The sequence below is a fragment of the Rhinolophus hipposideros genome (assembly GCF_964194185.1).
Source record: "Rhinolophus hipposideros genome assembly, chromosome: 11".
Lineage (NCBI taxonomy): Eukaryota > Metazoa > Chordata > Mammalia > Chiroptera > Rhinolophidae > Rhinolophus > Rhinolophus hipposideros.
The window spans coordinates 23154252-23180482 of NC_138057.1; the positions used below are offsets into that span (position 1 = coordinate 23154252).

General features: G+C 38.7%; 1 protein-coding gene across 8 annotated transcripts in view; it reads left to right on the forward strand.

Moving 5' to 3' along the window:
- TTC39B (tetratricopeptide repeat domain 39B) overlaps nt 1-26231 on the forward strand; it is a 124274-nt gene that overhangs the window by 26691 nt on the left and 71352 nt on the right. For 3 of the 8 annotated variants that reach the window (XM_081066050.1, XM_081066048.1, XM_081066053.1), the window contains exon 2: nt 1994-2028. In XM_081066050.1, coding sequence (XP_080922176.1) covers nt 2007-2028 — 22 coding nt within the window. In that variant the 5' untranslated portion in view covers nt 1994-2006. Of the gene's footprint in view, nt 1-1993; nt 2029-18075; nt 18189-18242; nt 18370-24252; nt 24329-26231 lie in introns of those variants that run through there. The other 5 variants (XM_081066047.1, XM_081066049.1, XM_081066051.1 and 2 more) reach the window with 5 other exon arrangements.

Genomic DNA, 26231 nt, shown 5'->3' on the forward strand with positions numbered 1-26231 from the left:
TGTCTGGTACCGGCAATGGGTAATCACCGCCGGACTTGGGTTCCGGGAGAGCAGATTCTCTCCTCTTCTCCACAGTGCCTTGCACGATAACCTGCATGCTGGCATGTGGGGCATTGAGCTGTGATTCAACATGACAAAAGCTGTGATACCAGAAGTCTCTTCAGACTTTTGATTTGGAGAAAGGAGTCTTTTTCTAAATAGAAATTTGTATAGAAGCTGGAGAAGCATCTTTTTACTTTTGGCTTGGGGTCTTGTGCTCCAGGACCAGCTCATTTCTCGTCCAGGGGCTAGTTCGTAAACTTCCGATGTTGCTCTGGGAGAGTGAGGATGAGAATGAATTGCCCTCGACTCTACCTCCCTCCCTTGCAGAGTATGGTATTAATGTAGATTAATTCCTATTGGTCAGGAAACCCCGATTCTAAACTCAGTTGTGCCACGACTCATAATGTTGTTTCTTCTTTTTAGTATATATATATATTTTTTCCTTTCCTGCCTAAATGCAGAGTCCAGTATATTTTAAACATTGTTCAATATTAACGGTCACCCAAGGGAAACGTTCTGTACCCCTATTTCTTCCTTTCTGTATGACAGCTTTCAATAAGGTGATATGATTAGTGTTTTGACAGCCCATGCTCCATTCATTCATTCATTCATTCATTCATTCATTCTGCAACATGTATTTATTGAGCAACAACTTGTTGCCAAGCCCTGGTGACTTTTCTGTAAACATGATGAATAAGAACCAGCCCTGATGGAGACAGATTGTAGCCAAGCAAACAAAAAAGATGATTAGAGATTATGATAAGATTATGAATTAAATAAATCAGATGATGAAAAACTGTAAGTAAAGTGCTATTCTTAGTAATTTTAATTAGGGTTATCAGAGACCGTCTCCTTGAGGAGGTGGCTTTCTGAGCTGAAAACAGAAAGCTGAGAATGAGTCAGCCGCATGAGTGAAGAGCATTCTACCTAAGAGAACAATGCAGAGAGATGTGGGATGAGTGTGGGGGAGGCAGGGGGTGGAGAGGTGGGCAGGGCTGTTTAAAGCTTCGTAGATCCTGATACGGAGTTTGGGTTTATTCTCAGTTCAATGGAAAGCTCTTAGAGAGGTCTAGAGTGCTGGAATGGTATGAGCTTATTAAAAGAAGAGAGAGCAAAGAATAACTGTGGCTGTTGTGTGGGACATGGGAGTAGGGAGACCAGTGCAGTCCTTGTGTTTGGGCCACACTGATGAGGGTCGGGATGTGAGAGAAGGAGGCTTTGGCGATTTGACTGGTGGTGGTGGGTCTCAAATACCTGGATGTCGCTTGGATTTGATTTTTGCACCTATGAGGGAGCTTTGTGTGTGTATGAGTTTGTGAGTGAGTATGTGTGTGTTTGTGAGTTTATGTGTGAGATTGTGTCAGGGTGTATGAGTGTGTGCACACATGTGGATTTGTGAGTGGATATGATTGCGTGTGTGTGTGTGTGTGTATGGGTTTTTCTCCTGTTGTAGTTTTTGAGCAGGCCATTGGCATGAAGGGAAGGGCTATCCTATGTGGTGCAGATTTACAGATGAAACCAGGGGAAAGGCTGGTGGCAGGAAGACTAGCTAGGAGGGTAGTGAAGTTAGATATGAAAGAAAGGCCCGGAGGATGCTAATTTGGCTAGCCATGGAGAAAGAGGAGACTAAATTGGGTAAATCCTGTTATTTGTTTTATTCTATGTCTGAGATGAATGAGACTGAAGACTGAAAGATAACTCCATTAAAGAAGTCACACTCTTTCAAATTACCCCAGTTTGATTGCTAGCCAAGTCTTAATTATTTAAAAAAATTGAACCTCACTTAAATTCATATACTTGATTTCTCTGAAAGACGTTTCATTAGTGAGAGGTGATTGATTCCACTGCATCCCACCAAAACTGTCCCTGCCCCTGCGTACACCCTCATGCTCACTTTCTCCTTAGAGTTCTTGATTCTTGAGAAACTCACTGTATTTTTTGTCCCCTCCAGGACATCTTTGAAGATGCCTTGGAAACCATCTCTATGTAAGTAGTAACATAATAAAAAGTATGTATAAAGAAAAATTGATAATTCTCTTACATAAAATGTACATATTTCATTTTTGTGTTTTTGAGAGTGGTGACTACTGTCAGAACGAAGTCACTTTTCTGTAATTCAGGAGTTAGGATGGTGTATGGTATGTTTCAGAAAATATTAAAGTTGCTATCAGATGTATTTTTGAGTATTATTTCTTAAAACATTAATTAAACTAAAGTAAAACAAAACATGTTTTCCAACAGATTAAATTTTATTTGTTTATAGCTAACTCTTTTACAGGTTCCCCCTGCTGTTTGAAAATAGAGCCTTCCTACTAAACCTTTCGTGAGCCAAAGTGGCATAAAGCGAAGAAGCAGTTACCATTAATTTCCATGGAAAAATTTTTGAGCATTCCCAGACCCCAAGAATAACCTACCAAATCATACCAAATGACACATAAATATACTAAAGACTAACATAACACTAACATATAGTAAAAGCAGGAAGGCACAAACTGAATTGAGATAAAGCACCAGTGCTCACACATACAGTTCACAGTGTGGCGGCTTGATGCTGAGATGCTGAGTGTGGTTCCAGGGAAGGAGCTCGGTGGGGCCCCTCTCGCTGCTCAGAGCACCCGCTGCCTCTGTAAGAGCTTGCTGCAAAACACATGCTGAACACTATTTTCCCTTTTTTTAAAAAGTGAAAAACAGCCTCTGATTTCTTTCCATTGGTGACAACAGGTACTGATACAGGTCTTTTGTACGAGTGGAGTGGAGTAAGGTGAACTTGAGAAAAGTGGGGACACCTGTCCATCTTGTTCATTTACATGGTTAACCTCATACTGTAGAGTTCTGCTTTTGGTTTGCACTTAGTTTTATTATCAGCATTTTATAGAAGCCTACGTAGTTTTTGTAATGATTTTAAATGACATCATATCAGATCAGATGGAGCACCACAATTATTTACTCGTTTCTCTATTGTTAGATCTTTATGTGTTTAACTGGTTTAAAAACTTGAAACTTAAGTAATGGATATGTTCATGTGTATAACTTTGTCATATTTTTGAATTATCTCCAAAGGTTAACTTCACAGGTGTAGGACTACTGGATTAAAAGGGATGAATATTTCGTTTTTTCAAATGACCTTTCTGTATTAATCACCTTGGGTTACCAGAAAAAAAAAAAATCACAGACTGACAGACTGTGTGGCTTAAACAACAGAAATTTATTTTCTCACAGATCTGGAGGCTGGAAGTGTGAGATCAGGGTGCCAGCGTGGTGAGGTTCTGGTGAGACCACTCTTCCTGGCTTGCAGACGGCTGCCTTTGAGAGAGAGGGAGAGAGAAAAGGAAAGAGAGAGAGAGACAGAGAGGAAACGAGAGGAAGAGAATGAGAGAGAGAGAGAACACCCTCTCTCTCTGGCATCTCCTAAAGGCACTAATCCCATCAAGGGGCCCATTCTCAGGACCGAATCTAAACCTATTATTCCCCAAGGCCTCATCTCCAAATACCATCACAGTGGGTGGCTGGGGTTTAGAGCTTCAACATGTGAATTTTGGGGGAACACAATTCAGTCCATAGCACTTTCAAAAGAGTTTTTTAAATCAGTTTACATGAACACCAATACAATGTAAGTAAAATGGTTTAAAATGTAGCATCATCACTGGGTATTATTGGAAACAGTTTTGCTGCTTAAACAATGCCTAATTGCTCTAGTTTTTAAAAATTTTCTTCATTATCATTGTTTCGTACATTGCATTTCCTTTTGTATGAATTCTAGTCTTCTCTGTTTAACTTTTGTCTCAATGTTTTTCTTACATACTTATGAACTTTAAAATATATATATACTTTTTTATATTTGTTAAAGATATTTTCTCCTAATTGTTATTTTTCTATGTTAGAGTTACAAATTTTTATATTGTCCAAAGGTTTTAATGTTTATGTTGTTGAATGTTTATTTCTGTGATTAAACAAACTTAATTGTGATTAATATTAAAAAATCATTTTTATTTTGAACAGTTTTAGATTTATTGTGAAAATAGTACAGAGAGAATCTGTATACCCTACACTGGTTTTCCTTGTTGTTAACTTCTTACATTAGCATGGTACATTTGTCACAGTAATCCAATGTGGATGCATTATTATTATTAACTTAACTACATACTTTATTCAGATTTTTTTTGTTTTTACCTAGTGTCCTTTTTCTGTCCCAGGACCTCCTTCAGGATACCACATTGCGTTTACTCATTATGTTTCCTTAGGCTTCTCTTGGTTGTGACCATTTGTTAGACTTCCCTTGTTTTTTATGACTTTGACAGTTACGAGAAATACTGGTCAGTTATTTTGTGGAATGTCTCTCAGCTGGGATTTGTCTGGTGTTTTTCTCATGATTATAGACTCAGGTCATGTGTTTTGGGGAGGAAGACCACAGATGGGAAGTGATATTTTCATCAAAGGTACATGTTGTCAACATGGTTTACTATGATGTGAAACTTGATCATATGGCTTGAGATTGTGTTTGTTAGGTTTCTCCATTGTAAAGTTACTCTTTTTTCCTCCCTTCCATGCTTGTCCTGCACTCTTTGGAAGATAATCTTTTTATGTGACATATATATATATATATATATATATATATATATATATATATATATATATATATATATATATACATATATATATATATTTTAAATCACTTTTAAGGTGTGTGTGTGTTATCTGCCATCCAGAAATCTTACAATTTTTCAGCTCTGCTGCTGCTCCACTTTAAGTGGCAGGACCTGAGCTTGGGCTGTAATGGGAGCCTGCAGTCTAGGAGGTGGCAGGGAATCAGGCTGTAGGGCTGGTAATTGGAGTTAAGCAGTGGAGGCACTGCTGTTTCCAGCAGGAAGCTAGGATACCAGGTGCATACCATAAAGGAGTTCAGATCGAAGGGAAGAAAACAGGTCAGCCTGATGTAATGGATGTGACCAGTGGACAGCACACATTATCACTTGTGTTTCTCTGCATTAGACTGGCAGTGACATTACCTTTGGGTCTATAAGGCACTGTCAGCTATATATTTTTTGTATTTTTTTTTTTTTTTGTATTTTTTTTTTTTTGAGAGCCCACTGGCCCATGTTGGAATCGCACCGGCAGCCTTCGGAGTTAGGAGCATGGAGCTCTAACCACCTGAGCCACCGGGCCGGCCCAGCTATATATTTTTTAAACATCTGTTAGTTTTTTAAAAAAACATTAAATCCTAGGGAAATAAACAAAACTCTGAACTTGACATTCAGCTTCCGGTTTCACATGTAAGTTAAGGAGCTTAGAAGTTGCCACTCTGTCCTAACAACAAGTAAAAAGTTGAGCAGACTGAAAAATCCACAACTCATTTTGAATCCATAGGAAGAGAGAAGACAGGGCAAATTGCTGCCCCCAGGATTGGAGAGACAGACCAGTGACTACAGGGAGTCATTGCTTGTCAGATCAGAGACGCAGGTAGAAACCACTGTGTGAACTAGTTCCAGGGTAGGTAGGAAACCTAACCTGTGACTGATGAATTGCCGAAGGCTCAGTATGGACAACTCCGAGAGTTAAAAACTCGAGGGGGACCTTGTGATGGGGGGGAGGGCACCAAAAATATGGTGAAATTTACCTCCAGAAGCTTGATCAGATTCTTGTATTAAATAGAGGAAGAAAGTCTCCATAGGCTTCCGGAGGGGGGAGGGGAAAAGGAACCATTTTGAAATCTGTCAGAGTACCGATTCATGTTGTTCTTACTAACCAGAACCTAACTTGCTGGGGTATTATCAGAGCCTAATCGACGTGGGTACGGGAAATACCTGATTCCAGCCCACGGTAGTTATTGTGTCCCACCTATGGGGGGAGAAACCAAAAAGTGAGAAGTATTTGTGAAGTTCACTGTCCAGAGGCATAGGCTCACTAAAAGACCTACCCATAGGACTAGAGAACACTTCCTCTCCCCCCACACCCTACCAACACATTACTACAGGCCTGTTTACAACACTTCCTTTTATTCTGTACACCATGTCCAGCTATCAAGTAAAAATTATAAGGTCTACCAAAAGGCAAAAAACACAATTTGAAGAGACAGTAAGCATCAGAACCAGCTATAGCAAGGATGATAGAATTGTTGATGGAAGAATTTAAAACAACTATGAGTAATATGGCCAGGGCTCTAATTGATAAAATAGACCATATGAAAGAACAGAGGATAGTGGGAACAGAGAGGTGTAAATCATATGAAAGAAACAAAAAGAAATGCTAGACATAAAAAATACTGTAACAGACATGAAGAATGCCTTGATGGTCTTATAATAGACTGGACGTGGCTGAGAAAAGAATCTCTAAGTTAGAGGCTATATCGATGGAATCCTCAAAAACCAAAAAGCAAAGAGAACAATCACTGAAAAACAACAACAATAAACAAACAAAAAAATCCGAAGCAACTAATCAAGGACAGTGGGACGACTGCAAAAGGTGTAATACATGTTTAATGGGAACACCATAAGGAGACGAAAGAGAGAAAGGAACAGATGAAATATTTGAAACAATAGTGACTGAGAATTTTCCCAGTTAATGTCAGATAACAAATCACAGGTCCAGGAAGTTCAGAGAACATCAAGAAGCATAAATGCTAAAATAACGACACCTAGACATACCATCTTTAAACTATAGAAAATCAAAGATAAAAAATCCTGAAAGAAGCTGGAGGAAAAGAAACACCTTGCCTATACAGGAGGAAGGATAAGAACTACATCCAACTCAGAAAACGTGCAAGCAAAAGGGAGTGAAATATTTAAAGTGTTGAGAGAAAAGAACCCCACCAACCTATAATTCTGTACTCTGTGGAATTGTCCTTCAAGGTGAAGAAGGAAAAACTTTCTCAGATAGACAAAAATTGAGGGACTTTGTTGCCAGTAGACCTGCCTTGCAAGAAATATTAAAAGAAGTTCTTTGGAGAGGAGGAAAATAATGTAGGTCAGAAACTCAAATCTACATAAAGAAAGGAAGAGCATCAAAGAAGGAATATGTGAAAGTAAAAACTTTTGTTATTAATTGATCTAACAAATAATAGTTTGTTAAAAATAATAATACCAACAATGTATTTGATTATGTATGCATCTCGTATACATGTTTACATATGCTTATATATAAGTGAAATGAATGACAACAATGATACAAGGTACAGGAAGGAGGAATTAGATTTTTTATAATGTAATCACATTACCTGTGATGTGGGATAGTGTATTTGAAAGTGGCCTTGGATTAATTGTAAATGTGTATTGCAAACAGTAGGGCAATCACTAACAAATGTAAAGAAACAAGTATAACTGATATACTAAAAAGAGAAAATGGAATCATATAAAATGCTCTGTTAAAATCACAAAAGGCTGTAAAAGAGTGCAAAACAAAAATAGAAACCAAGAACAGGGGCAACAAATAGGAAACAGTAATAAGTATGGTAGATATTTATCTAACTATATCAATAATCACTTTGAATGTCAAAGGTCCAAATGCACCAATTAAAAGACAGAGAGTGTCAGAGTGGAGCAAAACATGATCCAACTGTATGTTGTCACCAAGGAACCCACTTTAAATATAAATATACATACAGTTTAAAAGTAAATGGATGGAGGAAAATATACCATGCTAATACTAATCAAAAGAAAGCAGGAGTAACTATATTAATTTCCGATAGTGAAATGTGTAATACACGTGTAATGGGAACACCATAAGGAGACGCAAGAGAGAAAGGAACAGAAGAAATATTTGAAGTAAGGATAGTTATCAAGGATAAAGAAGGGCCTTACATAAGGATAGCAGGATCAATTCTCTTAGAAGATATAACAGTTTTTGATGTGTATGCATCTAAGAGCAGAGTGTTTAAAGTATGTGAGGCAAAAAATGAGAGACCTGCAAGGAGAAATCGATGAATCTGTCATGATAGCCAGCGACTTCAGCACACTTCTCAGAAATGGACAGATTCAGCAAGTAGAAGATCAAGAAGGGCATAGTTGAACTGAAAAAAGCTTTCAACTTAACCCAACTGAAGTTAATTTAGATCCTTCTCTCATAGAAACCCTAAAATTGCTAGCCCACTATTCCAACAGCATTTGCTAAGTCTGCGAAGGAAAGAAAATTTATGTATGATTGTTTTTATCAAATAATTTCATTAAGGTAATAACGCTCTGTTTTGGGGTTTCTGTTTTTTTGCTTTGATCTATGGGTCTGTACTTGCAAACTACTCTTTGTTCAACCACTCGTAGTTTAGATGCTTTAATATTAGTATGTCTGGTTCTCAGAAGAACGGCATTCAGAATAACCCCTGGAGGTGAAGTAGGTGATTTTGATTTGTGACTGTCGGAAACCCTTCATGAACTTTTAAAATGCAGAATTCTGGAGGCCTTTGTGTCTTGGCTTCTTTTATTGTACTGTCAAACAAGTTACAGTTTTTCTCATCCTGAAAACAATAGTTTTAACGCTACCTCACTTTCTACTTATCTAACATTTTCTTTTCCATTCATTGCCTCTTTCAGCCTCTTGGGCTATATTTATCTGCTGGGACCAGCATTTTCTTTTGTCGTCAAATTCTCACTTCCTGTCCTGCTCAGTTTAGCAAATCCAAAGGTTTACCCATGTTAGAATTTATTTTGCTCCTTTGGGTTTCTGATGTGCCTTATTTCTTGTGTTCCTTAAGACGGTCTCATCAACACAACAGTTTTGTGTTTTTCAGTGTTGCCAAAATGCCCCTGGTACATGCTCCCCCTACCTTGGGTCCATTAATAGTACCACTTTACCTAACAGAGAACCTCATCTTTTACAAACAGAGCCCAAAGCGAGAAAGGTAGCCAAAGTACATGTGAGAATCCATGGTTTAAAAATGTTGCCCTTTACTTGTAGTAGCCTCTATCCAGAGTCTTGTTTATGATTAATTCTCACCTGATTCTAAAAAAATTTGCTTTGTGGCATAATTTTGCCAGAGTTCTGGCAGGTATGGTGAGGGATTGGTTTTAGAAGCCAGTTTGTTGATAGTGGTGAAAAATGGAAGTGGAAAAAGAAAGAAAATGTGACATAGAGTCATGGAACTCAAAAGCACAGCAGCGTGGTTTTACATTGCTTAGTTGCACACAACTAGATGTACCTTCCCAGAGGGACAGGTCCTTGGACTTGACAGGTGGACTGGAATGACAGTGGCTGCCACCATTTACTGGCTGGGAGGCCTGGGACCAGTTTCTCTGAGTCTCATTGTCTTCATCCTCTCATGGATTTATTGGGGAGATAAAATTAAATTTAAATGTGATAATGGGAGTAAAGCACATAGTAGGTGCTCAGTAAATATTACTACTTTATTGTTCTCCCGACCCAGTTGGTATAGGTCTCCACTGAGAAAATCGTGTTCATCAAGCTGTCTCTGAGACATTGGAAAAAGGTTAAATTATATCTAGTATATTCCATTTAAGAAAATTTCAGAATGACGAAGAATGTTTTAAAATAACCTTTTGAAAGTCAGTAGGATGCCCTTCATTCACAGGGAAAGCTCACTTGGATGGTTTCTTTTATTTCCCCAACACAGAGTGTGATGTGTGTATGTCTCCTGCTTTACTGGCCCTTTTTGAAATTAAAAGTATTGCAGCAGTAATCTGTTTTTCCACATTTTTATTAAAAAAAAAAATTACGTATGCTTTCTCCGATTAGAAACATGTTAATTGTAAAAAATCTTCAATTGTTTTTTGTGTGAACTTTCAGTTTGTCCTAATTTCATGGTCTGTCAGTATTTTTCTCTCATTTTGTTCTAAATTTGTGAGGCCACAACCATGCCTTTGTGATCCATTAGCTGCTCAAGTCAGTGGATCTCTTTTTCTTTCCACTGTCCAAACCGCACATTTTAGTTTCATGTTTCCAGTACACAGAGAAATGCTTCAACCTCTCCCTAGCAAGATCCAGTCCTCTTGCCAATCCGATGATTAATTTCTTCCTGGGAAATTTTTCTCCTGAATTTCTAATGAAATGATGCGAGCTAACAAATGAGGGAGGCCTTAAATGGTTTCCACTAAAGAGAACAATTTCCTCCTCTCCCTTTCTGCTTAAACTCTCCCTTCCTGCTTAATGGATTTATCCCTGCAGACATTGATTTTCCTACTTCTGGATCTTTGTAGTAACAACTGTTTTATTTTAACCAAGTAGTTTGTAAACTGGTAGATCATACAGACATCTCCACCATCGAGATATTCTTTTTAAAAATTAAAGTTGTTGATGAACTTACTGAGTTGCCTGGCGGAGGAAGTGACCTCTTAGGGAGCGACTGCAAATTAGACCCATCGCATCGTCTGTAGAAGTTTGCCCGATGATGAGCTGTGCCGTAGTCTCTGGCTTCCTGATTTAACAATTCCATGCTGGCACGTGCTTCTTGGTGTTCTGATGACTGGGTACCCTTTCCCAGTGTTTGTGCACAACTACCATGTGTGATAATGTAGTGGTGAGTGTAAATAAAGTGTGTTCATAAATTAAGTGTGATAGGACATGTGAAGAATAAATAAAATGTTTGGGGATTCCAAAATGTGATAGGACATGTAAAGAATAAATAGAATGTTTGTGGTTGGGAGACAGGAGCAGCTGACATTGGTTTTGGGTTTTGGGAGACACCAGAGTTATCTGGGATACATGGACAAATTGAAGTTGGGTCACCAAAGATTCCTGGCTTCTGTAGAGAGGAGAGTGGACTAACCATTTGGAGTTATTGTGACTTGGTAGTGTTTTCAATTAACCTCTTTCTCGTAAAAGCCACAGTGGGCAATTATGGCACAAATATTTAATGAACTGGGAAGCCTGTTTGGGTACTAGTTAATCACGATTTTTTCTTTATGGTAGTTTAGAGAGTCAGAGGAGACAGAATAAATGTATGTTCAAAGGCTGTTAGAACAGATGCAGGTTTAATATGTTCTCAGCAGTGGTCTCTTGTATTCCATAGCACCTTATTAAAATTTTGAATTTATCCTTACATAGAAATTCGTATGTCTTTAATCAAACCACGAGACACTGTGAATGCAATGGGGGAATGAATGTGCTTTTGTGCAAGAACTACGGCGAATATGTCCTTACCTTTAGAAGTTGGAACAGGTGAGAAGGTGACATTTTTAGCTAGATAAGAAGCTTACAATAAAAATGTTTTGTAGCATAGTATTTCTCATGGACTTTTTCCTGCTTCACACCTTCTCTTGTGAACCATAAGTTGTAGATTAAAATAACATAAATCATTTAAGGCCTCCCCCCCACCCCGCCATTAGGTTAGACCAGTTAATTATGATGCAAGAGATTGGTCTGTTTCGAGGTTATTTAGGGTAAAAAAAATATCACTGAATGATAGTTAAAAAGCATCTAGTTAATATTTTTCTTCCTGGTGGTTAAATTATAAATTAACCTCTTTCTCGTAATTTATTTTCATTTTTCTCTGATCTTTTTTTTGCCAAACTTCCCTGTCTAGGTAGTATAGGTGGTGCTCAGGTCTGGAGAGGGACCCCCATCACCCCCGACCCCTCCCATCTGATTTTTCTTAATCAGGTTGGCACGTAATTTTTTAATTGGATCTAAGATGCCATTGACATTGGTATTTTATAAACCACTAAAAAAGTAAAACACAATGGAGAATTTTATAGGAGACTTTTCATAAGGGAAAGGAAACAGAACTATGACACAGGAAGACACAATAAAGAAACTTGGATATTTTAATCTTGATAGTACTAGGTGGAGAGGGGGGGACCTCTGAGTTTCTGCCCTGAGAAGTTTTTTAAATAGCTCTATTGCATTATTAATTTTATGCCATAACATCTCTGTTTTAAGTTTACAATTCACTGAAGGTTGGTGCAAAAGTAATTGCGGTTTAAAAGGTTAAAAATAATTGCAAGAGCTGCAATTACTTTTGCACCGACCTTAATATATTTACGGAATTATACAGCCATCACTACAATCTAATTTTGAAACATTTTATCACCCGAAAAAGAAAACCTTGTGCCCCTTTACAGTCCTTTTCCTTTCCCACCCCTACCCCTAGGCAACCACTAATCTAATTTCTGTCTCTATAGACATTTCGTAAAAATAGAATCATATGTGTTCTTCTGTGTCTGGCTTTCGAGGTTCATCTGTGTTATACCATATATCAGTACTTCGTTCCTTTTTTATGGATGAATAATAATCAGATGTATGGACATACCACATTTTGTTTATCCATTAATAAGTTCATGGACATTCAAGTTGTTTCCAGTTTTTGGCTACTGGGAATAATGCTGCTACAAATAATTGTGTACAAGTCTTTGTGTGGACATGTATCTGCACTTCTCTGGCATACATACCTGGAGTGGAATTGATGGGTCCTGTGGGAAGCCTATGTTTAAGTTCTTAATACTCTAACAATTTGAAGCAGAAGCTGGTTTTTGGTCTGAATGTTAGTTACCAGTGTGGCCCAAACAACATCAAGCAGGTAGTTTAATTTTAAGTGAATTGGGTTCGTGTTGCCCTCAGGTAATTGGCAAAAGCAAACGCAGATTCTTTCCCCAAGAACTTCACTTTGATCTTGCCCAGTCAAAGTTGCTGGCAATTTTAAGATGCCTCCTGGTTTTAGGGATATTACATAATGAAAAATCATGTATCATAGAGTCAATGAAATGCAGTAAATGGAAATAAAAGTTCTCTAAAAAGCCCAGAGTGAGCAGTATCCTGTGTCTTTTCCCTGTATTGAATTGCATTTCTGTGTATTTTCTTTTGTGCTATTAGGTCTCCTTTGATGGATGGTCTGCTGTTGTTTTAGAACTTCCAAAATGAGCAATTCTTTAAATAAAGCTATTGAGAGAGTGTGTATGCACATTTTGTTGAAGTATATATAGTCTACTTATGCTCCCTTTCACTATGAGGAGGGCTGACAGGATGTCATAGCTTGAAGGAAAGCACCTTAGTGACCTTTTGGTCCAATCAGGCTTACCAAGGAGGCCCAGCAGAGGTGGACTTGGTGTTGTTGGTGGCACAATGAATGACCCAGGAAGCCCTATGGGCAGGACCTTTGCCATTGTGGTTACCCTTACTGTGGGCTCAGGAGCCTCTCCGTCACTCAGCCCTGGGTAGCAATGCCCAGTTGTGTCTGAAAGCCAGAGGGACCCACCTTCCAGGGCTGAATTTCTTACCACCACCATTAGTGACCTTCTGGACTTGGCCACGGCTCTGTGCTCCTCTGTCTGGGACTCTTTTGATAGCTGTAATGGGAAATGGGTCCAGTCAGTGCTCATTTGGTCACCCACTTGGATGTTTCATAAACTCCTGAATTAATATGTTCCAAACTGAACTCTTGATATCTAGCTTTCTCTTCCATCGGAAACATTTTCCTCTCCCAGTCTTCATCTCTGTAAGTGTCTCCACCTACTTGCTCAAACCAGATGCTTGGGAGGCATGTTTGATTTCATCCCTTTTCTTTAACGTCCAGACTACCAAGTTTGATGATTTCTACCTCCAAAATTTATTTCCCTTCTATTCACTTTTCTCTCTCCGCTCTCTATTACATCAGCTCCTGATGTGTTTTCTTGCTTCCTTTGTTCACTCTCCTTCTACGTTCCCAATTGCACCCACTCATTCTCCATACAGCAGCCAGTTATCTTTTTTTTTTCAGTTTTCTTATTTTTAAAAGAATTGTAGTATGAACCATTTTAAATATATATAAAAAATAGTGAGGGTAGTAAACTGGAGTCCTGTGTACTCATCTCTCACTTTCCATAGTTGTCAACTCAAAGCCAATCTCATTTCATCTATAATCCACCCCTAGGCTATTTGGAACCGTATCCTAGACATTATAATTTATTTCTACCTCTAAATATTTCAGTATGTACTTCCTAAAAACAAAGACCTTCTCTTACATAATTACCACTTAGCAATCAACATCAGGAAAATAACATTGACATAGAATGATCTAATCTATATCCCTTACATGGTACCATTTTACCTATGTTTTACTATGCAAATAGAAAAGATAGGTCTCTTTATACAAACATCACAAGACTGTAACCACACCTGAAAAACGAACCATATTCGTTTACTATCCTGTCAGTGTTCAAATGTCCTCAGTTGTCTCATGTAATTTATTAACAGCATGTTTGAATCAGGACAGAATGATCCCTTTTGAAATTAAATTGGATGATGTCACTCCCTTGCTTAAAAGCTGCCCATCCTAGAGACTGGCCTAGGATGAAAACCCCAGTCTACAGGCTGGAGGTGGTCGTGCTCTCCCACACTGCTTCCACCTGTTAGGGCAACTCTCACCCTTACTCGCTGCCCTCCAGCCACAAGCCTCGTGCACTTTTTCGACTGAGCAAGCCCTTTGCTGCCCAAGATTGGTGCACGAGCATGTCTCTGACCAGCGTGACTTCCTCCCACTCCTCGCAGGGCTTTTTCCTGTCATCTTCAGCTCTTGGCTGGGATGTCCAACCTACACAGGTTAATGTCTCCACCTACACAGGTTACTCCTCCCCCATTTTTCTATCTTGCCTTCCTGTTTGTTTCTCACTCCATTTTTCATTTTGTAGTTAATTGTTACTTGTGTTTTGACCATTGGGCTCTGAGTTCCATGAGCTGGGACTGTTTTGTGCTTCTTATCACAGTGTACGCTGCACCCAGGTATCGTGTGCGGTATGTAGTAGGTCCTTAGTAAATATTTGTTGAATTAATGAATTTGTTGAAGTAATGTATTCACCAGAAAACAGGTGGGTACTCAAAGTAGACTGCAAGGACTTGCAGTGCGTTAAACAAATCCAGCCATCCTTTATCGAGAACTTACCAAGTGTGATCACAACAGTAGTTTCTGGGATTGTTCAAAGGGAAAGAGCGTTAAAGGGTCTTTTGTTTTGTGATAGCTTCATCCACCCCTTGATAAAAATTGCCACCTAAAATGAAGAATAAAACTCCCCAAAAGCAGATACCACTTGGGATCTTTCTCTTTTGAAATGTGTCTAACGTCTACCATTGCTCATGTTTTGTAAGTAAATGCATCTCTCTGGTTCTTCCTCTCTCCCCTGCTTAGCACTCTCCTCCATGGGTGTTAGCATGTTTGTAGTACATCCCGGGCAGAACTCCTCAGAGGTGGAGTGATATCTAGGGTTGGGGACATTTATGAATAACGTGTAGTTCAGTATCATGTGTCATTCTCATTTAATAAATAATCCGAAGACTTAATAGCCACCGACAAATCTAAAGGACTCTGAAATTGCTTAAAAACTGCAGAAGTATTTTGGGGATTTATGCATGACTATTATTATTGTGTAAAGTAATTTCTGTGTTATTTATTTTTATTGTCCAAAATGAAAATATTCAAGCCAGCAAGAAGTAATTTTTTTTATTGCCTGTAAGTGGAATGTTACAACTAGAAGTCAAAATGTTAAAGCTCCATAAAGCTCTGATGAATTAGCAGTTTTAGAGGTATAGGCATAGTTTTGGTCTCCCCTGCAGGCAGTACAGCTTTAAGCTGTGGTTTCTGTTTATTTTGGTGTGTAAGAGTAGCTTGACTTTACTTTTATGCAGTTAAAAAATTGTGTGTGTGTGTGTGTGTGTGTGTGTGTGTGTGTGTAAAGTTCTGTGTGTCAAATCCTCTATTAATTTAAAAGATCTTTGCCATTTAAAAAATTTGGCTCTAATTTAAAAGAAATTGTGCCAAAAATATATTATTTGCTTTGATTCAAATAATTGTGTGTAGTTACTACAAGATAATTAATTTCATGATCAACTATTAGAAGCATTTGTATTTTGATAGACATTTTCATTGTCTCAGTACAACTGTATTGTTCAGATATTAATACATATTCGTCTAAGGTAACATTGATAGGTTCCAGGGATTAGGACCTGAGTGTTTTGGGGTGCTATTATTCAGCCTAACACAGGTAAAAATAGCATGTATGGTAGAGCAACACACACACACACACACACACACACACAATTATTTTGTTTGGCATTGGTTATCTCAGCATGTGCGCTTACAGGGTATTTATTTATAATTTCAGAAAGTCCCCTTTATATCTATTTGCATTGTCAAAATTTTTATGGGCTATATTTTACTAATGACCAGAAAAAATAAAATTACTTTCAATTTGGGAATAAGGATTAAAAAATAGAGTTTGTATTTTTAGAACAGCTTTAGATTTACTGAAAAATTGAGAGGCTAGTAGAGAGTTCCCTATTATTAATATCTTACATTAGAATCATAATTTATTACAATTAATGAACCCACATTAATACATCATTGCTAACTAAAGTTTATATTTTATTAAGATTTACTTAGTTTTTACCTAATTGACTGTGACAGTTTCTCAGGCTTTCCCTTCTTTTTGAAAATTTTGAGGCGTACTAGTCAGATATGTTGTAGGTTGCTCCTTTAGTGGAATTTGTTGGGTGTTTTTCTCATGGTAAGACTAGGGTGACAGGTCTCTGGGAGAAAGAGCACAGAGAAAAAGTGTCATTTTAATTACATCATATCAACGGTACATACTATCAATGTTATTTGTCACTGTGGATTTTGGCCTTTGTCACCGGGCAGGGACTGTGTATGTCAGGTTTCTCCACAGTAAAGTTACTTTTTTTGGTTGGGGGGGAGGAGGTGGGGTCGTTATGTCTCTCCTACATGAGGGCTGAGAATCTACATAAATTATTTGGATATTTGTTGTGTTTTTTCCCTCTTAGATTGCATCAAGATGGTCATGTCAAAAATCCATGTCAAATTGTCATATTTCTTCCAACATTCTCAAAGAAGTCTGTTAGCCTTTATGAAATTCTGAGCATGGCTAAGTTCATTTTAGTTTGGCGCTTTCTTAGAAATACGTGGTAATTCACCATTTTAGGGATGTCAGAAATTACCTGGGTAGTCTACCTATTGTAATTTCTCAAAGATTTTGTTCAAATACAAGTTAGATCAATTAGTCTCTTACCTATTACACATTATTCACAAAAAATTATAGCTGGACTTAAAGTTTCTTTTGATATAAGAAAAAGAATATTAGCTAAAAGATATTTATGTTGATGGGAAAATGTAGGTGTGAAATATACTGTACTAATAATTTTGCAGTTGACCTGCCATTTTCTTTTCCTAACTTGAGAAACCCTGACCTTTGCAAGACCAGGTCTCTTACATATTTCTAACGCGTCCCATCGTTCTCCTCTGAAGTGCAGTACGTATCACATCCGTTATCATTCTGTGAATAGCTGGCTTCCCTGCTGGACCTAGAGCTCCATGGGAGCAGGGACCATGTGTATCCCCCAGGCCCAGCACATAGTAGGCACACAAATACATAGTAACTGTCATTGCATATGCTCTTTTGAGCACTTTTTAGAAATATATAGGTGGTTAACAATGGGTCACATTTATCATTACACAATACTGTGTGAAAAAGGTAGTATACAATAGAATTAAAGAAAAATGTGATATATATATACACACACACATTTTTCTTTAATTCTATTATATATATATATATGTATATATATATATATATATATATATATATATATATACACAAGACTGCAGAGTAGCCAATTCACTGACCACCTCTAAGCCTACTTTAAAAAAATTTTCATCAAAACTAGTTCAATTATTGTTTATCTAGTGTTAATTTCAAAGTGCTATTTCCAATGACATTGTTTTTTAATTCACTTCCCTAATTTAACTTGTACATGTAACCTGCTAGACCAAAACTTCAGAGAACATGATTTGCCCTTATTTAGTGTTTTTAAAAAGTCCGTGGGATATAAAATCCAAGTCTAACCCGGGAGTATCAGCTTGCTCTTACAATTTCCTTCAAACAAAAGAGGTGATTTATTATATTCTGCAATTGGCCCTTTTTTGGTGTAGCTAAATCCCTGGATTATGTGAAAAATCATCAGAAGGTCCTGTAGATTTTACAAATCCAGGCCACTTGTATTTTTCTTGCCTGTGTCTCTGGGATAATTAAACAGTGATGGATTAACATTCGGTTGCAGGAGAGATTGGGGGGAAAAAATCTCCCGGCATTCCTTCCTGCAGAAGCATCAGCTACGGCAGTGAGCCAGTGAGCGCAGCTGCCACTTTAACTGACATGTCTTAAATTCTGCGCTGGGAAGCTCGGGGATGCTGTCAGATGCCTCGGCAACCTCTTTTCTCATGCCTGGTAATTGAGAGTCTTACTGGAGACTAAGAAATGAAACAGAAATTGAGGATTTTTGTTGGCTTTTAAATTGAGGACTGTCTTTTTTTTGTTGGCTTTTAAAAATATCTGGTAGAAGAGAGGGAAAGGCTTCTTCACAGTGGGGCTAGCTTCATTCCTCCAAAGTTACAGCTGGTCAAAATCTGTGAGTATGTTGTATTTATTTAGCTGCTCCTGGGGATAGGATTGCAGTGTTCTCTCTAGATCTGTGAGGATTTAATTCAAGGAAAGTGATGCCAATTTAAAAAAAAAAAATTGGAGTTAAATTTCATTGGAGACTTGCAGTTTTTGTTAGTTGACATTTCCTTCATTAAAGGCTGCGCATCAGGCCTGCCAGGGCTTCCCTCCCACCACCTCGCCTTTCAGCCCCCTCAGGGTGAATGCTGAATCAGAGGAAATAGCAAATCTGCTGCTGCAGAGGCTGCGGTCTTCCTGGATGCCATGGCTGGTTTAGTGGCTGGTTTAGTGGTGCTGCCAGGTGTGCATGGGGCTGCAGAACAATGGAAGGATGATAATGACCCACTTTGTGTGCACTGTGTTTGTCTTATGTCATCGGCTGGCTTCATTATAGGGTTTTGTTTTGTTTAGGTGATTACAACCTTTAAGAAAGATGAAGTACGATGGCATGCTTTCAAGAGCGTGGGGTGATCCACTTCACCCCTTGCCTTGCTGTGTGGGCTTCATCCTGTCTCTTTGTAGCATATTCCAGCCCATGGGAATTACCAAAGAGGGACCTTTGTGTGATCACCCACTTCTAATTGTGCATTTGAATCGGTGCCATTTTTTTCTGGTGACGCAGCCCGTTTAATCTAAACATCTGTCCTTCGTCATTGTGTCCCACTTTCCCTGGTTGGAATTCACTGGAGGCTAGAACTGTAACCTTGCTGAATTAGTATTGAATCAATTTTGAAAATTTTGTAAAGATAAAGGTTAGATTTTGTCTCCCACCGTAACCTCCATATGCTCTTGATTTGTCTTTGTTAGATAAAAGTCTTATTATTTTGGTGAACTGATTCGTATCACTTGGTTACTGATCTCATTCCTTTATCTTAAAATCACATTAGTTAAAGTGATTTCTAAATGTTGAGATGTTCAGAGATGACTAGTCAAAATACTTTTAAACATCAACTGGTAACAATCATCTTTGTAGATGCAGAGTATGTTTGAGTTAGGGTGACATATTATATGAGCTTTGTGGGTGCCAGTATTTTGGTGGATTTCCTGCAGTATAAAATAAATCAAGGATTTTAGAAAAGAAAGTCTCCACCACCCAGAGATCAAACAAATGCTGATTTTATTTTTAAACATTTTATCATACCTAAATGCAGCAACTTTGAATTTAATTAGGAAGGAGTCCTAAAAATTGGAAATTCTGCTTTACCTAGACTTGCAAAAATAATATTCATTCATTAATTCATCCATTTAGTTAATTCATTCTGCAAATGTTTACATTTGTTGCAAAGCTCTTGCCAGGCTCTGGGATACGATGCTGAACAAGATATTTTTATCTTCCCTCATGGAGCAGATATTTTTAGCAGGTGAGGGGGGCATTCAAAAACTACCTAATTATTTCATTACAATTGTTATAATTTTTCAACTGTAGAAATATAGGTACTTTGTGGCCAGATACAGGACATACAAATATTTGCAACTAATTCTGCCCTAGATCTTCTGATGCCACAGATCCTTAGAATCCTTGTGTTGGAAAGAGATTCTGGGAATCATTTAATTAGTTCAACAAGCATGTGATAAGCCCTATATAAAGTGCAGGTTTTCAATCAGTGAATAAGAAATGGTCCCTGCTTTGGAGGAGTTCACACTCTAGTGGCAGAAGGAAGGAAATTGGTTATGTTAGTATATTCTAGTAAGTCATTGGTTTATTAATTCCATAATTACTATTGAGGTTCTGCTTTAATGCTGAGTATTACCGTGGGCCCTAGGCTGGCAGCAGGGATGGGGTGGGGAATTCGGCAGAGGGGCCCTGCCTTCTGGAAGCTCTTATGGGCTGTGGCAGAGACCTGACAGCGTGCTGCGAAGATACACAGAAAGGGGAAAGGGGTACCACTATCATTTACTGAGCATGTACTATGGGTCAGCCACCAGTTGGTACTCTGTACATTAATTGTCCCCTCAACCCTATATGCTATTTACTATTTCTGCTCTAATCAAGTAAACTGAGGTACAGAGAGGTAATTTGCTTAAGATCACACAGGAAGTGAATAGAGGAATAAGAACTCGACTCCAGGTGTGACTTGATTCCAAATCTCTGCCCCTTCCAGTGGTCCCCAAGCCAGGTGGCTCCTCAGAGTACCTGAGCTCTGAGGGGTGATTATGCTTATCACGGGCCTCCCTGGTGCCTGTGGGCAGCTGGGTGTGGAATCATTCTTATACTATTCCCTCAATTTGTTGATGGGAGTAGAGTAAGGATAGAGATGATACAGAGGTTAAAATGGAGCCAGTAACTAGGTTTCCTGATTTTGTAGCCACCATTCAATCCATTCCAGTATCTTAGAAGATACTAAGACAACAAAAAACAGAATAATAGCAAACAAAAGACCAAAATCAACAAAACAAATCAACCAAACCAAACCAAACTGAATCAAAATAATAGCATGAGCACACGGAGTCTGTAAAGGTGTTCGGCTGGCCTTGGCTCTGAAGAAGAAACCCTGGCAGACCTCACCCACCTGCCCTGACAACCCTGGGGATTCAGAGATCTCCCTGTGCTGCCTGGTAGTTAGTATTTGAGAGTAAACTAGGTAGGGTTTTTGTTGTCGTTGTTGTTTTACAAAGCAAATATCTTAGCTTATTAATTATATTCATTCAGGCACTTATAGTTTATTGGGAGACACAGACAAGAAACTCTGTCTTTGGAGTAAATGTAGTGGGATAAATGCTGTGATATGGGACAGGTCCGGGTGTGTGGAAGCAAAGATGGTGGGCGACCAACCTAACCTTGGGTGATGGGCAGGAGTCTGGGGACATACTGACCTCATAGAGCTGTCTGGAGAAGGAGATGTCTGATTTGAGGCAGGTTTTGCCAGTTACCAGGGCAGTCGGGTCTAGCAGGAGGGTTTATTAGTAAGTGCAAAGGCCCTGAGGTATGAGAGGCCATAGTATAGAGAAAAAAATTTCTCCTCTACCCTCTTCAGTTCATTTCTTGGAGCCCTGCAAGTTAAATGGGCCAGACAGGTTAGCAAGAGAAAAGAAAAACAAGTTTCATTACATATATATATACACAAAGTTCACAGACGTCACAAAGAAATGTGCCTCAAGGAGGTGGTTAGAATTTGGGGCTAATATACCACCTTAACAAAGGATGGTAAAGCCTGGAGAAGAGGCTAGATGAAAGAAAAGGGGTTTGGGCTTCTGGATGGGGATAAGTTATGAGAAGGTGACTAGGAGAAATGTATGTTAAATAAGGATTGATTAGTAAGGTTTGTCATGCAAATATGAATCCTTTTCAGGTGGAAATTACTCTCTGGAGTAATTTTCTTCCTAGTATGGGAGACAGGTGCACCATTACAAAGGGAAATTTATGCCCTGCTTTTAGAAAGAAAGGAAGAGGGCAGAGAGCTAATTACCTTCAGGTCAAAACACCTTTCTGTCACAATGGCGTATTTTGGGGTGACAAACCCTTCACCATGATCTCTTCAGGGTTTGCCCAGAAGCTTGGGAGGCCTGCAGTTGTAGTGAGGGTAGGCTGGTCAGAGGAACACAGATGCCAAGGGGGCCTTGCCAAGGTGCTGTGGCAAGGGCAGTGACAAGCCACTGAAGTGTTTTCATCATGAAGATTGCATGGACTTGTATTTAGACAGGATTCCCTGGCTATATATAGTGTGGGGATTGGGAGAGGGGACGGTGCCTCAATACAATACGTGACACCTCGCTGCTCTAAGACTCTGGCCAGAGTTACTAGTAATTTAGGGCTTAAATAGGCTATTATGGCTTAGGTTAAGAATTTAACACGTGTGTGCATATCTATATGCATGTGTATACCAGGTGAGCCAAAAAATGTACACACGTGACTTGTAGTCATCTTTTGTTACCTGTATATATTGACTATTACAATATTAGTAGTTTTTTTCTTTCTTAAAATGTGTATACATTTTTTGGCACCCTATGTATATATACATACACAACACATATGGATATAGATGTATAGATATAGATATAATTCAGTTATTGTCTTTAGAAAATATGTTTTGTTTTCCAACCCAGTAAGTTATAAACAAACTTATAGGAAATAACCCCCTTAACAACTTGTGTAGTTTTTAACTTCTCATTTTTTGCATCAAATCTCTCATTTGATTAGCAGAAGGCTCTGAGGCCTGTCGTGAGATAGGGCATGTTGAGGCTCCGTGTGGTTTCCTAAAGAAAGCAGCGAGGAAGGTTTCGCATCTTTTTGCTGTGTCATCCTTTTCCTATCTTAGTTGAGAAGAAGTGGACTAGAATCTTTTAAAAATGTCTTCTGTGCCAGGCCCAGTTCCTATGGTTAAGTCTGTCTTTTTGTATCTTCAACTACTGTGTTCCTCACTCTTCTCACTCTCCTTTTACAGATGAGAAGATGAGGTGCACAAGGTTAAATCGGTGGTCCAAGGTCATTCAAAGTGCGGACCGTGACTCCATTGTGCTAAAAGTTGGCAGATCTGTCCTCCTAGAAACGGTCGTATTGTATCCGTTAGCTATAGGTTGATTGGGGGAATGTAGGCAGCCCCCTCCCCTCCTTTTTTTTTTTTTTTTAAATCCACAGTACACTGCATACATGTGTCATGAAAAATGCTTGGTTTTGTGTTGGCCTCGGGCCAGGAGATCTTCCTAACATTTTGCTTTGCACTCGCTTTCCACTTTTTAACATCCCATTTACACTTATGTCTTTGGCGCGTTTTAGAAAGGGCAGGACTGCATATATGGCAGAGCACGTGAGCAAGAGTTTGATATGAATTTGATGCATGGATTACTTTTCTTTTGATATTTCATCAGTCTGTCAGTGTGGAAAGTCTTTAGTGACCATGCAAGTGGTAGGAATGGATTTCGTTGGTGATCGTTCTGGATAAGTGGGTTATGGAATATCTTATTTCAAGTCATGACAAGTGATTGTGTTTTAGAAAACAGGGAAGTATGGGACCAAAACTTGAATTTCTCTTGTGGTTTGGGGCTATAGTCATTATCTTTTTAGTTAGTGGGTGAGGCAGAATTTGAGCCTTCCCAGGATCCTGCCAACCAGGCCCTATTGTGTACATTTATGTGCTATTATCCCTTTAATATTAGCTCAGGTGTTTCTGTTTTTTATTTTCTAAGCAATAACATCCATGTATAGCAAAATCATTTTGTGCGTCTGCTTGATATTACAGACTGAATATACAGCACACTAATTATGAAAACAGCCACGCACTGTAGATCTAAAGAAAATTAAACTTTGGCACTTAATTACTTGAATATTCATATGCTTTTCCTTCCTTTTTGTTTGTTGTACCTAATCGATGTTTGTGGGGAAAGCCCTTGTGTTTACTGAAAGGTGCTTATTTGTGAATGAGGGACTCTGTGATAATATACTCATGGGTGCTTTCCATGATCTACATATGTGACATGAAACGCCAAGCATTATGACTGTATTTGGCACAAGAATGCTAATACAGAACCAGTAAAAATATCATTCATTCATCAGAAAATCATTGAGCATCTCTCAGCTAAGCCAGAGAGTTCCTGTCCTTAAGACTCAGACTCGATGCACCACAACTTACAAGTTAATCCAATAATTATACTATGATGAGTTTTAAAATGTGATCAAGGAACCCAGAGGGGAGACACATTCTCTAGCCTGAAAAAAGAAATGACTCGGGAAGCTTTTATTTCGAGAGCCAAATGAAAGGAAGACTTATTTTCAGCATTGCTTTTAAAATTTCTCCTTTTTTGCTGCTCTTTGTTTTAGGTTCTGATGTTTTCAAAGAAATGGTAAACCAGCTTCCCCCCATTCAGAGCAAACCTGCATTTGCTCTGCGTCTCTCCTCTGAGGGATGTAATGAAATGGCAAAGTGCTGCTTCCGTCGCCTTTGCCCCATGACTGCAGAAACGCCGAGCTGCTGAGTGGCAGGAATATAACGGTCTGACTAATGGAAGTTCTAGGCCCGTTGCTTAACTCTTTAACATCAGCACCAGGTCGATGTGATGTTTCAGTTTAAAAAGTGATTTTATAAAACAGAACGCATTTCCTCCTCATAATATACCTGTAAAGTAGATAGGACAGGTATTGTTATACCTCCTTTGGGTTTTTTTTTTTTGTGTGTGTGTATGTGTGCTTTTTTAACCCCAGTCTTTTTTTGTGTGTGTGACAAAATACATGTAACATAAACTTAACCATCTTAACCATTTTTAAGTGTACCATTCAGAGGTATTAAGTATATTCATAATGGGCAACCATCATCACCATCCTTCTCCAGAACTCAGTTCACTTTGTAAAACTGAAACTCTTTACCCATTAAATAGTAACTCCTCACTCTCCTCTGTCCCCCAACCCCTGGCAACCACCATTGTATTTTGTTTTTATGATTTGTATCCCTTCTCTGTTTTTTGCAGAGAGGACACTGAGGCCCAAAGAAGTATATAAATGGTCCAAAGTCACACTGCTTTCCAGTGATGGGCTCACCTAGGATAGAAAGCCAGCATTGTGCCCTGTTTCCCAGCACGTTTTTTCCTAAACCACATTACCATAGGCTGGTGAAAAAAATAAATCAGGCAGAAGATTTTTGTTAGAAATAAGACAGCCCCCTAATAGGGAAGAGATTTTTTTTTTAATTAAAAAAGTCAGCAAATAAAAGCAGCATATTGAAATAGGAGCTGTACCCATCTCTTGATAATCTAACATTCCATTGCTGTTTGTTTTCAGTAATGTGAAGAAATACAATTTGCTTTGCCTAAGGAAATAATCTGAAGGAACACAGCCTTTGGTTCTGCTTTCTACTGTCAGTGATTTGCTGGGCTTGTGGGAAAAGAAACAGTGTCTGTTGGGATAGTTGCTTTTTTCTGAAGAGACAGTAAGTCCTACCCTCCATTTTCTTAGTGAGCAGGGTCTGAGACACATTTATATCTTATATGAAAATGGACTTCTGTTCTTTTCAACTGTTGTCAGTTTGGTCTGAGACTCTCATCCCCATTGAGGATGGAAGCATTGTCAGTTAAAGATGGCACTCTCTGTTCAAATTTCAAACAATCTCTTTTGGAGAGACTCAGTTTTCTTGGGGATGTGGGAGAGGTAAATGCCTAGTCAAGTAAAACTTGAAACTCCGTGTCAGGCCTACGTCTGCCTTCTCAAAGGATTTCCTTCCCTCTTCTCCTTCCCAGATGACATCTGGCTCAGGAGGAAGTGGTATAGCCGTGAAGCACTGCTCTGGGTATTGCTGTCTGGTTGACGGCTTCACCCAGTGGTTTTTGCATTGACCTCTGTCCTCGCTGCCTCTGCCACCCGAGCACCGGTGACGGCTTAGCGTTTTCCACTTGCATGGTCTGGCTCAGTGCCTGAGCTCCAGGGACCACTCTCGTTTGATCCCCTTTGCGACAGGATCATCTAAAAACATTTTCTTCCTTTGCAATAATTCCAAACTTAGTGAAAAAGTATGAGAATAATACAGAGAAGTTATGTCTACTCTTAATCCATTTTTAACATTTTGCCATATTTGTTTCATTATTCTCTCTCTGTATACCCATTATTGTGGTTCTTTTTTTTTTTTTTTTTGAGTCTGTTGGGTGTAGCATCTCCAGAGAAGGTGGTCTAGAAGGATGAATGGAACCTTCCAAATGAACAATGGAGAGAAATAGCTTTCATGTTCTTTCCTTTCCTCTGCTTCCTCCAACTCTTCCTTCTTCCAAGTTAAGCTTCTCAACTTCCTTTAACTCTTTCTTCTATTGAGCTGGTTTTGAGTCCTTTCTCTTTTTGGCTGTTGGCTTCCAGTTGCATTTCCAGCCATTGATTGTCCTAGAACAGTATGTCTAGAACATCAGATAGGCCAG